The sequence below is a fragment of the Hyla sarda genome, chromosome 1 (genome assembly GCF_029499605.1).
Source record: "Hyla sarda isolate aHylSar1 chromosome 1, aHylSar1.hap1, whole genome shotgun sequence".
Lineage (NCBI taxonomy): Eukaryota > Metazoa > Chordata > Amphibia > Anura > Hylidae > Hyla > Hyla sarda.
In genome coordinates, this window is record NC_079189.1 from 145,349,326 (window position 1) to 145,365,418 (window position 16,093).

Genomic DNA, 16,093 nt, shown 5'->3' on the forward strand with positions numbered 1-16,093 from the left:
GCGCAACATTATCAAGAAGTTTGCAACCCATGGCACTGTAGCTAATCTCCCTGGGCATGGATGGAAGAGAAAAATTGATGAAAGGTGTCAACGCAGGATAGTCCGGATGGTGGATAAGCAGCCCCAAACAAGTTACAAAGATATTCAAGCTGTCCTGCAGGCTCAGGGAGCATCAGTGTCAGCGCAAACTATCCGTCTACATTTAAATTAAATGAAACGCTATGGCAGGAGACCCAGGAGGACCCCACTGCTGACACAGAGACATAAAAAAGCAAGACTACATTTTGCCAAAATTAACTTGAGTAACCCTAAATCGTTCTGGGAAAATGTCTTGTGGACAGATGAGACCAAGATAGAGCTTTTTGGTAAAGCACATCATTCTACTGTTTACCGAAAACGGAATGAGGCCTACAAAGAAAAGAACACAGTACCTACAGTGAAATATGGTGCAGGTTCAATGATGTTTTGGGGTTGTTTTTCTGCCTCTTGCACTGGGTGCCTTGAGTGTGTGTAAGGCATAATGAAATCTGAGGATTACCAACAGATTTTGGGTCGCACTGTACAGCCCAGTGTCAGAAAACTGGGTTTGTGTCTGAGATCTTGGGTCTTCCAGCAGGACAATGACCCCAAACATACGTCAAAAAGCACCCAGAAATGGATGGCAACAAAGTGCTTGAGAGTTCTGAAGTGGCCAGCAATGAGTCCAGATCTAAATCCCATTGAACACCTGTGGAGAGATCTTAAAATCGCTGTTGGGAAAAGGCACCCTTCCAATAAGACCCAGAGCTGTTTGCAAAGGAAGAGTGGTCCAACATTCTGGCTGAGAGGTGTAAGAAGCTTATTGATGGTTATAGGAAGCAACTGATTTCAGTTATTTTTTCCAAAGGGTGTGCAACCAAATATTAAATTAAGGGTGCCAATAATTTTGTCCAGCCCATTTTGGAGTTTGGTGTGACATTATGTCCAATTTGCTTTTCTCCTCCCTTTTTTGGTTTAGTTCCAATACACACAAAGGGAATAAACATGTGTATAGCAAAACATGTGTTACTGCAATCCTTTTCTGTGAGAAATACTTCATGTTCTTGAAAAATTTCAGGGGTGACAACATTTACGGCCATGACTGTACACTTGGGTAGATAAGGTAATGCCTCACTTAACCCCTTAACGACCACAGACGTAAATGTACGTCCTGGTTTGGCGGGACTTCTCGCACCAGGACGTACTTTAACTGTGTATGACCGCGAGCATCGGAACGGTACTCGCATCATACACAGCAGGTTCTGGCTGCTAGTAGCAGCCGGGGACCTGCCAGTAATGGCCAACATCCGCGATCGCGCTGATGTCCGCCATTAACCCCTGAATGCCTTGATCAATACAGATCACGGCATCTGCAGCAGTTCGGTACTTTGAATGGATGATCGGATCGCCCGCAGCGCTGCGGCGGCGATCCGATCATCCAACATGGTGGCCGGAGGTCCCCTCACCTGGCTCCGGCCGTCTCCCGGGATCTTCTGCTCTGGTCTGAGATCCAGCAGACCAGAGCAGAAGATCACCGATAATACTGATCAGAGCTATGTCCTATACATAGCACTGAACAGTATTAGTAATCAAAGGATTGCTATAGATAGTCCCCTATGGGGACATAAAAATTGAAAAATAAAAGTTGAAAAATGTAAAAATAAAAAGTAAAAAAATGTGAAAAATCCCCTCCCCCAATAAAAATGAAAATTGTCAATTTTTCCCATTTTACCCCCAAAAAGCGTATTTGGTATCGCCGCATGCATAAATGTCCGTACTATCAAAATATAATGTTAATTATCCCGTACGGTGAATGGCGTAAATGTAAGAAAAAAAAAAAGTCCAGAAATGCAGCTTTTTTATCACATTTTATATAAAGAAATTAATAAAAAATTATCTAAAAGTTTTATATATGCAAATGTGGTATCGATAAAAAGTACAGATAACGGTGCAAAAAGTATAGATGACGGCGCAAAAAATTAGCCCTCATACCGCCCTATATATGGAAAAATGAAAAAGTTACAGGTGGTCAAAATAGGGCGATTTTAGATTCCTGATTTTGTACAAAAAGTTTTAGATTTTTTTTTTAAGCAGTACAAAAATATAAAAGTATCTAGCCATGGGTATCATTTTAATCATATTGACCCACAGAATAAAGAACACATGTCCTTTTTACCGTAAAGTGTATAGTGTGAAAACGAAACCCTCCAAAATGTGCAAAATTGTGGTTTTCATTTAAATTTCCTCACAAAAAAAAAATTGGGGTACGCCGTACATTTTATGGTAAAATGAGAGGTTTCATTACAAAGTGCAATTGGTCACGCAAAAAACAAGCCCTTATATGGGTCTGTAGATGGAAATATAAAGGAGTTATGGATTTTAGAAGGCGAGGAGGAAAAAAACGAAAACGCAAAAATAAAATGGGCTTGGTCCTTAAAGTGTACCCGTCAGATCCAACCCAAATTATTTTTTTTTATCTATCACTCAGTACCTAATTTTGACCATGTACATCTAATTTGTATGTGTCTAGCACCTTTATTAATTTTTTTATTACACTTTTAATTTAGCTCACTAGTATGAATTCCTCTCAAAGGGAGGGGGTGTAGCCTCACTGTGCAGTTCTCCGCCCCCTCCCTCAGTATGCTGTCTGCTCACATCTCCCCTAGCATTAGCAAAACTACAACTCCCAGCTTGTCCTCACTGACAGTAGCGGGACACAAGCTGACAGTGGGAGGATTTTTCCTCCAGCTGTGAGCCATGCGCTCACAGCTGTCAATCAAGGAAGTGGGTCCATGATGTAAGTGATGACACATGGACACAACAGGACTAGTATGTGTCCAAGCCGGCAGGGGGGGGGGGGGGCAGTTATTTGACTGGCTTTTTCAGTATGAAATACTGAAAATGTTCTAATTAAAGCAATTCCAAAACCTATTGGTTTTGCATGCTTTACAACATATCAAAAGTTTTTGTATCTGATACTGCCCATTCAAGACTAGTTAAAAAGCAAGTTCATATTCATAATCTTGTTGTATGTAACAAGTAGGATACATCCTTTTAATTGTGTGTACAAAACATTACATCCATTTTCTCTTTGCTGTTCCATTCCATTCCTGCTGCAAGAAGTTTTGGAAGTCTACCTCCTTTTTTAAATGAAAACCTGTATTATACTTGTGTATTATACTAGTATTATACTAGTGGGTCTACAAGGCTATTTTTCACAGATTATCATTGAAACATACATGTAGGTAACAAAACCTTTATAACATTACATGGTACAAGTGATGTCCCTCGATGTATTCAGTAATGAATCATACTTCATTACTAAAGCATTCTTAAGATATTAAAAAAGAATACTTGGTAGAATTAGAGAGGAAGAGCAATGAATATACCTACCACCTACTTCCTATTGCAACTCACATCTACAGACACAGTCCCAGGCTCTACTTCACCTTTTTAAAGCCCCTTTTCACACGGCCATTGTGCCCCGTTGGAAAATGTGTGCATTTAACGCCCTTTATCCGGACGGGGTACAACGGGCAACAACAGGTCCCGACAGATCCCATTTACTATTATGGTGTCCGCCGGGTGCCGTTGTTCTTTGATAGTGGTAGAATAAGCCGTTGCGTGATGTGGAAATAGGATTTTTTCTCTCCCGCTATTTTTCCCGTGTTCCCTGACATCTGTCGCACTGCCATGTCACAACGGCAGTGTAACAGGAGCCTAACACTGAACTTCCAGACAACCACACCCCATGCCAAAACTATTACTGGTAGTAAATTGGTGTTCTTTTTAAATAAATATGCCAGTGTATACTTTGTATATTCTGATATTATTTTTAGGGGTAGCGTCCTTAAGGAATATCCTCAATCACTTGCCAGCCATATATGATTAATAGTAGAAGATACCTGAAGTTAATACAATTTTTATAGTACTCTGGGTTTCTGAATATGTATTTGCCAACTTGACGTTTTTCGCTATGTGGTTTAGAAATAGAGAAATGATGCAGGTTTTAAGTTTTCCTTTTATTTTTTGCATCAAGCATCAGAAAGAGTGAAAATGTGAACGTGTTTGATTGAAAGTTCTAATTAAGTGTTTCTTGGAAAATTAGCCAAAATTAGCTGTCAGAAAGCCACATTTACATGAGTAATGAGAGGCTTGGCAGTAAACATTTAAATGATATAAATGGCCATTTAAGTGTATGGTTTAATGTTTGTCATACATTAATGTGACATCTGACTGCAGTGACAATCAGCCAGGCTGCTGTAATTTGAACATATTTAGGGCTTTTGTGTTGAGAGCCACCCACAAATTAAGACAATTGCTGGTTTTATGTGGCAGCTCTAGGACTGTGTTTTGAAGTCATTGTTAATGAAAAAAGTCCATCATTTTTGTTGAGTAGGTATCTATACGTCGTATTGATTGTTCACTAGCGGTAATCCTGTTATCAGCACAGTTGTCAAGCAGCTTATTCAAACCGTGTACATTTGAAGTTGACTTAAGGAAAGATCTACTTAACTAGAATGTATACAATTTGTATAAATTCTGAAACAAACACATTCCAGATTGTTAGGTTCAACTGGGTGTAGACATAACATGCCTAAAATATATATTAAATGAATATATATGTAAAACATTCTTGTAGCACTAGTGTTTTGCACACTTAAATTTTTATAAATACATGAAGGCCAGGATCTCTTACATGTTGTGGACGGCCATTACAGGTTGAAAATATAGTATCTTGAGAACAAATCTCTATTAAAAACTAGTAGTTAGTTCTGTAGCCCCCAAAGTAAGAAAGCAATAAAGATAAAAGGAAAATGAGCAGTTAGGAAGTCAGGAAGAGCTGCTACAAGCTTTGTCACAATGTAAATTATGGGAGCATGTTCAGGGTCCTCTACAATACACACAGTGCATAAGAAAAAAATGGAGTGAAACTGTCCTCACCTGAAAAGAGCCACTAGTCCCTGCCTAGGTAAAGAGCAGTACTAACCATGTAGTACTACACTGAACTGTAGAGAGGGCACTACTGGACAGCCAATCAGTGAATCTGCTTAAGTAATGCAGGTGTTTTACCAGTAAAATTCACATTCAGATTGGGTGGATGTGCCAGCCATTCATATGTTCTAAATATCCAGCCTTTCTGTAGCATTGTATGTTGAGTATGGTTTCAAATTACTGTGGTCCATGAAAAACAATTGTATGTTAAAAATATTGTCACCTGAGGCTGTAGTAACTTGAGGAAATACTGTACTTACGTTTGCATCAGCAATGGGTTAGAATCTGCCAGATAAAGTTTAAAGGTATGCTGCTGTTTCAGAAAATTATATTTAAATAAGACAATCACCCCAAGACATAGGACTTACTAATATAGTGTTATTGCAAATTGTACTGGCTTCAGCATGCTTTTGTGGTATTATCGTTGCAGCTCCCTGACTCCTCTTAAGACTATGCATTTTACTCTGCTGTTTTAGACTGCTTGGCTGCATCTTGTTTTTGAGCCTTAGTCTAGCCCCCTGAGTGATACCACCACCTCTGACCAGCCCCTCTAGCCCACATCACCATTTCCCTTCTATAAACATATGTATCTTTTTTTGTGACATTTAAGGAAAATAAGGTGTGCTTACCCAATGTCACAGGCAGAGGAGAAAACAGCATTAATGCAGCAGGTGGTGAAAACTAACTTGTGTATTAGCCTTCTGTGAAATTAGATGTCCACAACAGCTATGGGCAGGGAACAGGCATTAGTGCTGTGGGAGAGAAGTTGGCATGGTGGGTGGACGGTGTTTAAAAGCTGAGAGAAAGCAATGCATTCTGGGAATTGAAATACTGAGCAACTTCTCAACCAGCAATATAGGACTAAAATATATGGATTTTTGGTGGTTACAGAACTGGGGTAGACAGGTAAGCAATGCAATATGCTTCTGCATCATTGTTATGCTCTTTTTCTGTTGTAGTAAAAAGTTAAATCAATTACATCATCCAGGAAGCTTCTCTAAAGCCTGCGAGAAAAAGAGGGTGGGAGAAACTTGAAAGGGGTATTCCCATCTCATACAGTGAACATTGGTTTGATTGTGTGGGTCCCAGAGATTGGATCCCAAGAATAATGGGACCATTGCTTTCATTCAACCCTGTGGCTCCTGGACACCCAATATGCAGGAGAAATGCAGCACAACTCCATTAAATTGAATGAAGCCGTCTGCAGTTCCCCCCACAGCTGTACAGTAAAAAAATGAATGCCCCTTCATTCTCAGGATTGCTTGTGGTCCCACAGGTTTAACACCCACTGATTATAAAGAGATACCATATGCTAGCAATATGTCATCATTTTATCATGTTAAAGTCCAGAATAGAAAAATTGTCCTCCATACTGCCGGCAGTAAAAAAATAAAAAATACATACCTTCCACTCTGGTCTCCGCCGCGATCCTCCTCCTGGTTTCCGGTGGACGGTGAGTCATACTGCACTCAGCCAATCACTGGCCGCAGCGAAGTCCTGACTCGATAGGTGATAGGCTGAGCGGCAGTGTTACGTTTTCGGCCCCGGCACCTGCTGCAGTATGACTCGCTGACCACCGGCAAATAGGAAGAGAATCGCGGCGGAGACCGGAGTGGGTTACCGGAGGCACCGGGGAATATGTTTCTATTTATTTTTTTTACTGCCGGCAGTATGGAGGACAATTTTTCTATTCTGGAGTTCTTCTTTAAGCATCTAGACCGCAACATCTTTAGGCACCCACTCTGCAGTGCTAGGAATGGGGCTGGCAGAGCGGATGTCATGAATTCAGATTCCTCGCCAGGAGCCGTGATAAGACTATCAGTCCCACCAAACCACAGCTCCCGGCAGTAAATATGAAAACCTAGTGCCGTAATTGGTCAATCGGTGCTGGCTAATCATGGCTCCCAGTGGGCATTATAGACTAATGGGAGGTGGGCATGAACTCTGAATCCCCACTATCGTCCAGGCCACCTGAAGGAAATTGGCCAAGAACACCTGAATCACATTGAATCAGGGAACGGGGACAACCGTGGGGGGTCCTGCAGCTGATGTCAGTGGTTATTAGCTGTCTAAGACTGCTGATGTCACCTTTCTGGAGACACTAATTAGGATGAGTTTTGTAAGCCAGGTCTGGGCTGGTGTAGATTTGCTGTGTTTTGAAGGGTTTGCAACTTTTTGTGCGACATTCACAATTGATAAATTCGTTAACAATGCAAAGTGAAAACTGAAATGGACTTTTGCAATATTTGTAGCTTTTTTTCTTACAGCGTAAAGTTGCAAAAAAATGTGCTTTGGCACACATGTGACATTTCATGCCTTGAATATATTTCAAATAATCTGATCTTTATTTCGTTACATTGTTTTTAATGTCTTTCTATCTTTGTTGCAGGCCTTGGAAAGTGAATTTGTTTCTTGCCAGCTACATCAGTGGATTGACCTTATATTTGGCTACAAGCAACAGGGTCCTGAAGCAGTTCGAGCCCTAAATGTATTCTACTATTTGACCTATGAAGGCACTGTCAACTTAAGCTCAATAACTGATCCTATCCTGAGAGAGGTATGTTGTTTTATTTTTGTTTAGATTTTATTCAACTGTTATGTGAAATTAGTTTTTTGAAAAGTTTGTGTTGAGGCTGGGCTATGTAAATATTACTAAACTTGTCAGTATTTCATTTTTATTTACAAGCAACCTATAACATACAGGGATTACATATTTTCAAAATGAGTGTACTCTCAAACCATAAATATTTCCTGAAAGAAGGTGATTATATTTGCTTGACAAGCTGTTGACAGCCATATCCATTTTCATGTTACTTTTTGACAAACAGGGCTCAATGCATTAAAACAAATATCTGTGCCCCAAATTCATACACAGACAAAGGTTTACACACACAAACTATTTGAAAATAACAGATCAAGGTGTATAAAGTTTATATACCACAATCATTCAGATCAACAGGAGCTAAAACATAGGCCAAGCAATATTTGGCTGTCATTCCCAAATGTGTTTAACCCTTTAAGGACTCAGCGTTTTTCCGTTTTTGCATTTTCGTTTTTTCCTCTTTACCTTTAAAAAATCATAACGCTTTCAATTTTGCACCTAAAAATACATATGCTGGCTTATTTTTTGCGCCACCAATTCTACTTTGTAATTACATCAGTCATTTTACCCAAAAATCTATGGCGAAACGGAAAAAAAAAGTACACAGTACACAGTACATTACTTATATAGGTTTGATTTTGTCGGAATTCTGGAAAAAAAAATCATAACTACATGCAGGAAAATTTATACGTTTAAAATTGTCCTCTTTTGACCCCTATAACTTTTTTATTTTTCCGTGTATGGGGCGGTATGAGGGCTCATTTTTTGCGCTGTGATCTCAAGTTTTTAGCGGTACCATTTTTGCTTTGATAGGACTTATCGCGCACGCCATTGACCTTGCGGTTTAATTAACGATATATTTTTATAATTCGGTCATTTCCGCACGCGGCGATACCACATATATTTATTTTTATTTACACTTTTATGGGAAAAGGGGGGTGATTTAAACTTTTAATAGGGAAGGGGGTTAAATGATCTTTATTCACTTTTTTGTTCACTTTTTTTTTTTTTGCAGTGTTATAGCTCCCATAGGGACCTATAACACTGCACACACTGATCTTTCACATTGATCACTGGTTTCTCATAGGAAACCAGTGATCGATGATTCTGCTGCTTGACTGCTCATGCCTGGATCTCAGGCACTGAGCAGTCATTCGGCAATCGGACAGCGAGGAGGCAGGTAGGGATCCTCCGGCTGTCCTGTAAGCTGTTGGGGATGCCGCAATTTCACCGCGGCTATCCCGAACAGCTTCCTGAGCTAATCGGCATGCTTTCACTTTAGACGCGGCGTTCAACTTTGAACGCCACGGCTAAAGGATTAATAGCGCGCGGCAGCGCGATCAATGCTGCGCCACGGGTCCCGGCTGCTGTTAGAGGCCGGGCCCGACCTGCTATGACGCGGGGCCACGTTATAGATCGGGAGCGGACTCGTGACGTACCGGTACGTCATGAGTCCTTAAGGGGTTAAATGGAAACTGACAACTGGTTCACTAGATAAAATTATGTATTGCTCACTCTGATCCGTGGTCCCATTGAAGACTAATATGCTAAAATGCAAATGTGCTCCTTTGCCCAATGGATGCCAGCTCTCCAAGCTTCCCTGTCCCCTCTGCTGCTATTTGCCCGCCAGCCTCTGAATATGCATATTCTCTTCAAAGTGGTCAAGTTCTAATGATGCTTTAACCCCTTAAGGATACAGAATCTAAATGTATGTCCTGAAGCACTGGGACTGGTACATTTACATCCTGTACATGATGCTAGCTCTGGAGCGGTCCCCGCCTCATGCATGGCAGGGATGCATGATGTCTGCCATTAACCCCTCAGATGCCGTGATCAATACAATGGCATCTGCGGAAATGTGGCTCCTTAAATGGCTCCTTAAATGGCTCATCTGATCACCACTGCTTATCTCCTTGCAGAACAATAGGATTGGGCAGCTTAAGTTGTAAACTGTCTCTTTTTTTTGTTCTCAGAAGTCATCGAGGGCCTCTTTAGACACACATGAGATTGTTGGTTAAAATCTGTTTGGTAAAAATTCTGTTAAAAATTGACAATTAAAATGTGGTCTGCCCCTCCTTCAGGATTTTATTTTTTCTTGAACCCTTAGAAGGGTGATGGAGCCTTCATTTTAGTGAAACCTGACTTTTTGTTTGTAATTTTTTTCTATAGTTAACCATAGTTTGCGTAATGTTGCACATGAGTGCGGAGTCATTTTTGTAGACACAGTGCTTGTGTTTAAGTAAAATATACAGTTTTCTTACTTTTCCTACACAAAATACTTTCACATAAGAATTTGAAGGTTATTTCAGTCCCAACATGATTCCAGAACACTGGTTTGCCGTTAATCTTTCTTTCAAGTATAAACAACATCAGTCTTTATAGAATTGTTAACATTAGTTAAATGCTTAAAGAAAAATGTTAAGCATCTTTTCTTTCGTAGTTGTTTGACTGGTGAAACACAACAAAGAAACAGATTAATAGGAGTGTAATCTGAAAATGTGTGATATTCAACATAAATTAACTATGCATTACAGATAATATAGAAGAAAAGTATTTTCATCTAAATCATGTGGCCAAAGTGTTATCTTACTTTTGCAGACTCCTATGTATTTTTGTGGCACTAGTGGTACCACTATTGTCTAATCCCTCACTTGATTAGATAAAGGAATCACTCTATGAGATAAAGGAATTATCTAATAGTTATAAGAGCCTGAAATTAAGGCTGTATTCACAAGGCAGAATTTCTACGTGGAATTCCACATGGAAACATCTGACATGGAAGCTCCCGGTGTCCACAGAAAGAATAGACATGTTTATTCTTTTTGCGGAGAATGCATGGAATGCATTACCGAATGTATTGTCGGTGCTCTGCTATCAGGGGCAGTGTCCACACAGAGATTTTCTGTGCGGACATTGCCAAGTAAACATAGCTTAAAAGGTGACCATTCACGTTGAACAAAGGTGGGATGAACCCTCAACAGATGATTTCAGTGGAGCAAGTTGGATGTTTACTGCCTGACCATATTGGCCAAGAGGGGTTAACTGGTGCCACAGCTGTCTGGTTTTGACGAATACCTTCTAAAGCTTGACTTGATGGCAAGCTTTAGTTACGTGTATTTTGTGATAAGATCTTTTTATCCATTCTTTATGTACAATTCAGAATTTGCATTGATTATTGCTTTCAGCCACTGTGCATAGTTATCATAAGATTTATGATAGAAAACCTACAAAAAGATGTAAGATGTAATGCTCCCTCCAAGAGATACATATTAAAGACTTTAATCTCTAAAAGGACAGCAGATTTTGCTGTATGTTTACATGTAATCTTTTGAAGTGTAAGTTTTTTTTCAAAAGTTCACAATGTGAGACCAAGATCACGTAAAGAAACCAAGCATTCACACTGACATTTTGTTGACTGTAAAATTAATGATATGTTTTACTTATGATTTTAGTGGTTACTGATCTAGGCATATAGTGATGCAAATTAATATTTTTGCACCAACAATTTCTTTAATTTATTATGATTATTCTTTTCTTAAAACAAAACAACAAAGAACTTTGGGCTTGCAGGCACTAGAGATGAACGAATCGAAGCTGACGTAGCCAGACATATAAGGATGGTTCACAACAATCAGATGGACTAGGTTAAATTCTGTGGTCTCCATCAGATTATGATGGGAGAAAGAAAGGGTGATGTAGATAGGGTCCTCCTAATTGAGTAGGCTAAATGGATTTATTGATTAAAAAGTAGGAGTCCAATGGGACTTAATGAAGGCTTCTCATTTACACCTTTTCTGGAGTGACTTACTATAAACATCAAACAACACCTAATAAAATTAAATATGAATTAAATTTATTGGACATTGTTCGTTAGGACCATCAACTCAGGCTTAGTTACAATATTAATAGGTTTGCCGGCTGGTACACTAAATACATATTGAGATGTATACATATCAAAAAATAATATAGGATATATCGCAAGATCACGGCTCCATGAATAATTATACCAACAAGGAAGGAGGATCCTGTTTTATTAATAACTATGCTAATAGGCAAGGAGGATCCTGATCCATACTAATAAATTAAGGAACATCCGGATTTACACTTTGACTAGAAAATATATGTACAAGTCCAGTACAATATAAGTTTATTAGCCGACATGCATGACATATATTGATTACTACAATAAAACCTAAAATATAAATATAATATAAATATAAAATATACTTACCGGGTGGCTGCTGGTTTCCTGGCACGTGGGGTTGTGTTCTGTGCATGGTATACATAGATGTCCCTTTGAAATACAAATACAAAGAATGGAGTGAGATTGAATAAAATAAAAATACATTAAAACATCTTTAAATAGTATGGGATGGTGCACAACAGTCATGTAGAAGTCTAGACTGGACATAGTATAGTCTATATGACATAGCTAAATGAGAATCTATTTTGAGCAATTTGCATACTATTGAATCAAATGTGTCACTATATCCCATATATTTGGTTTATCTCTTTTGAAACATCATGTTAGCTTATAATACCATTAGGACTATTCCTCTACAAATGGGAAAGTTCTACTTCATTTATTTTGTTTTGTTTTATTTTATTCTACAATATACCGTATTTATCGGGGTATACCACGCACCGGCCTATAACACGCACCCTCATTTTACCACGGATATTTGGGTAAAAAAAGTTTTTTACCCACATATCCATGAAAAAATGAGGGTGCGTGTGTGCGCGTGTATACCCCGATATACCCTCAGGAAAGGCAGGGGGAGAGAGGCCGTCACTGCCCGCTTCTCTCCCCCTGCCTTTCCTGGGGTCTAGAGCGCTGCTGTCGGCCCTTTTCACCCCCTGGTTATCGGCGCCGCTGCCCGTTCTGTCCCCCTGACTATCGGTGCCGGCGCCGATAGCCAGGGGGAGAGAAGCGGCGCCGACAGCCAGGGGGAGAGAAGGGGCAGCGGCACCCATTGCCGGCGCCGCTGCCCCGTTGCCTCCCCCCATCCCCGGTGGCATAATTACCTGAGTCCGGTCCGCGCTGCTCCGCTTCTCCAGGCCTCCGTCGTGCGTCTCCAGCGTCGTTGCTATGCGCGGCGCGGCGCACTGACGTCATGCGCCGCGCCGTTCAGCGCATAGCAATGACGCCGGGGACGCACGACGGAGGCCTGGAGCAGCGGAGCAGCGCGGACCGGACTCAGGTAATTATGCCACCGGGGATGGGGGGGGGCAGCGGCGCCGGCAATGGGTGCCGCTGCCCCTTCTCTCCCCCTGGCTGTCGGCGCCGGCACCGATAGTCAGGGGGACAGAACGGGCAGCGGCGCCGATAACCAGGGGGGTGAAAAGGGCCGACAGCAGCGCTCTAGACCCCAGGAAAGGCAGGGGGAGAGAAGCGGGCAGCGACGGCCTCTCTCCCCCTGCCTTTCCTGGGGTGTATCGGCGTATAACACGCACACAGACTTTAGGCTAAAAATTTTAGCCCAAAAAGTGCGTGTTATACGCCGATAAATACGGTAGATAAAAAATTAGAAACTCTGTAGTTGATTGATATCAAAAGCATACATGGTAGACACAGCTACTTGTACTATCTTTTTTTTTTTTTTAAACTTTGTTTATTAAAGATTTTCAATATTTAAAACATACAAAGTAATAACAAAGAGTGCAAAGTACATCCATCAGCGTATACTATTACATATAAGTAACTTGAGCGGTCAGCGAATGCAGAAAGATAACAACTGTATCATTTGGCATAGATAAAGCCTGGGAAAAACAATATTACACATAGGATGAGCTTGAACAATCACACACACGCTTTCATTCAAACAAATCAAAATACAAATAAGTAAAAATAAATATATAATTAAATCAAATAAAACTTTAAGAGCGATGTTATGCGCACAGCTAACCCCTTTTATGGATTAAATGCCATACAAAACAAAGTATGGAGTTTGCGCAATCACAGTTACTAACCTGATCGGGATACCGACAAAGTCCACTGTCATGCGCGGAATATCCGAACAGGATATTCACAGAGCCCGTTGTCATTCGCGGCGCAGGAAACTTACGTGCGCAGTCGCAGACACTGGTCCGAACGGACCATTTACAAAGTCCGCTGTCATGCGTGGTGCAAGATTACGCGCACGCCACGTGATTGATCCATCAATGGACACCAGCATGTCTATCAAGACATGCAATCACATGACTTCTCATAGATTGCATAGTATGAGTGGAGCTGTGACGTGGAAAGCGTCTAGTGGTCAGCCCTGATGTGGTACAAGGCAACATCACAAACAGAGTATATATAAGCCTGATGGCCCGGTCTCAAGCAGCAATTAGCCGATTCCCTTGAGAAAGTCAGCGTTGCTGACGAAACATCGGGGGGGGGGGCTTAATTGAGATTCATTTTAACATCAGGCATATATCCTAACCTACTTAAAAACAAAGCACATCCAGAGCATTTGCATTCACTGATACAAACCTAGAAGGGTTACCCAAGATGTGCTATTTGTATTAGGAACACAGTCTGGAATTTTAAAATACATTGTCCAATAAGTCTAGTTAAGAATTTTAATATGAAATATCAATAAAGGTTATACATTTTACGGGGGGGGGGGGGGGTTCTAGTTTAGGGCTTACCCCTTGGGGGGTGACCCCTAAAGGTTGTTGAATCGAAGCTGACTAACCCGAATTTGTTACGAATTTCATGAAAAATTTTATTTGCAATGATCGCTTCATTAAACTCCATTTAGTGCCATCCAGGCTCCTTGGCATCTAAAATGGTGGATCCACATGTCAGTACATGGGGCAAGGAACGCTGGTAAGGTGGGAAGGCAGGTAGGCGGGATGACCCTGAATCACATGAAAGATGCAGCCTATCAGCAGTCAATCACCCCTGTGACGTCACAGCCCTATATATTCGGCAGCCATATTGCCGCTCGTCACTTCATTCATTACAGAGAGATAGGATGGACAGCCTGTGTGTGTGTTACACAGAAAAGCTTATTACAGCAGCATTTCACCTCCTGGTCACATCAGCGTTCTGGTGGACAGAGAGCAGTGCTTTTTTTTTTTTTCACTGAAAAGGATTTTTACTGCAGCCAGTAACCTCCCAGTCACTTTCTACAGCATTGTATTACAGAGAGGGGCAGAGAGCTGTGTGTTGCCTCATATATTTCAACAAGCTGCCTCAACTTCATAAACCTTTGCAGAGGAGGCAGGAATAATTTTTCTTTGTTCCACAACAAATCTGCTGGTTATACTAGTCTGTAGATGGTATAATACCCAGCAGTCCATTCCTAATAGTCTTTGAGAGAGTGCAATTTTGGGTTTAGTACACAGTGACTGTGTACTGCTGGTGTTGTGCAAAAATACGTATTTTTAAGCGTACTGTAGCACCTGTTAATCTGTCAAGGGCCTACATACTGTGAAAGGACAGCCAAAAGTAATCACCGGCTGTTGTTTTTACTCACATACTTTAAGTGTACTGTAGCGCATTTTTCTACCCTCATAAGTGCATACCACATACCTAGATCTAAGTAATGTACTATTTTGTACCTATTAATCTGTCAAGGGCCCAGATACTGTGAAAGGACAGCCAAAAGTACATACCTGCTACTGCTCTAGACAAATACTGTTTTAAGTGTAGTGAAGCGTATTGTACTCCCCTCATATACGCAGAAGTGCCAGGACGTGCACAGAGGAGTGACAGGCCTAAATTCATCAGGCGCAGTCAGAGGTCGCAGCAGACTAGGGCTGAGTGGCAGGAGTCGCCGTAGCGAGAGGCCTGAGCCCCCGGTATCAGCTAGCGGTCGTGTGTCGACCAGAAACCCAACTGCTGTCATCGATTGGTTTACACTACTTCATCACACGTAACATGTGATACCCCCAGTCCACGGTCAGTGGGTTCCTCAGACACTACCCTCAGTTGGCATGGCCCTGTCCTCCTATTGCCTCTGTCCTATGCTGTTCCCTCCCCTAAAGAAGTATCTTATGCTATGGGTTCTGCTCCACTATTCAGTGAAGATGATCTAATAGAGGACAGTCAGCAGCTACTGCCCAGCCAAGAAGCGGAGGAGACATCTGCGGCTTCACCCGCTAGGCGAGCAAGTAGTGATGAGGAGAGTGATGTGGTAGGCGGTGTTGCAAGCATTCAGGGTCCTGAAGCAGACAGTTGAGGAACCTGAGGAGGACATCAGTGATGATCAGACATTTGATGATGATGATGATTAAGCCAATCGCAATTGGGAGATGGGTGCAGAAGGGGCTTCATCATCATCAGGAGAAGAGAGTTGTAGGTTGCTGTGAGGCAGCAGCTGAGCCAATAAGGTGGTAGCATGGTAAGCAGTCAGCATGGTGGCAGAATTGGAAATTCTGGAGCCAAATGTGCCCGGGGAGACCTGCTTCGCGGCAGCCTACCTTCCTGGGAGGTAGTGGAACAGGGGTTCCTGGAGACGGCGGCAGTGGCAGTCAATTAGTGCA

At 41.4% G+C, this 16,093-nt stretch overlaps 1 protein-coding gene across 3 annotated transcripts in view; it reads left to right on the plus strand.

The window, feature by feature from the left end:
• The window catches only part of LRBA (LPS responsive beige-like anchor protein), a 713,883-nt gene that overhangs the window by 593,404 nt on the left and 104,386 nt on the right, over window positions 1–16,093 (plus strand). For all 3 annotated transcript variants that reach the window (XM_056562819.1, XM_056562820.1, XM_056562821.1), the window contains one exon: window positions 7,403–7,570. In XM_056562819.1, coding sequence (XP_056418794.1) covers window positions 7,403–7,570 — 168 coding nt within the window. The remainder of the gene's footprint in view (window positions 1–7,402; window positions 7,571–16,093) is intronic.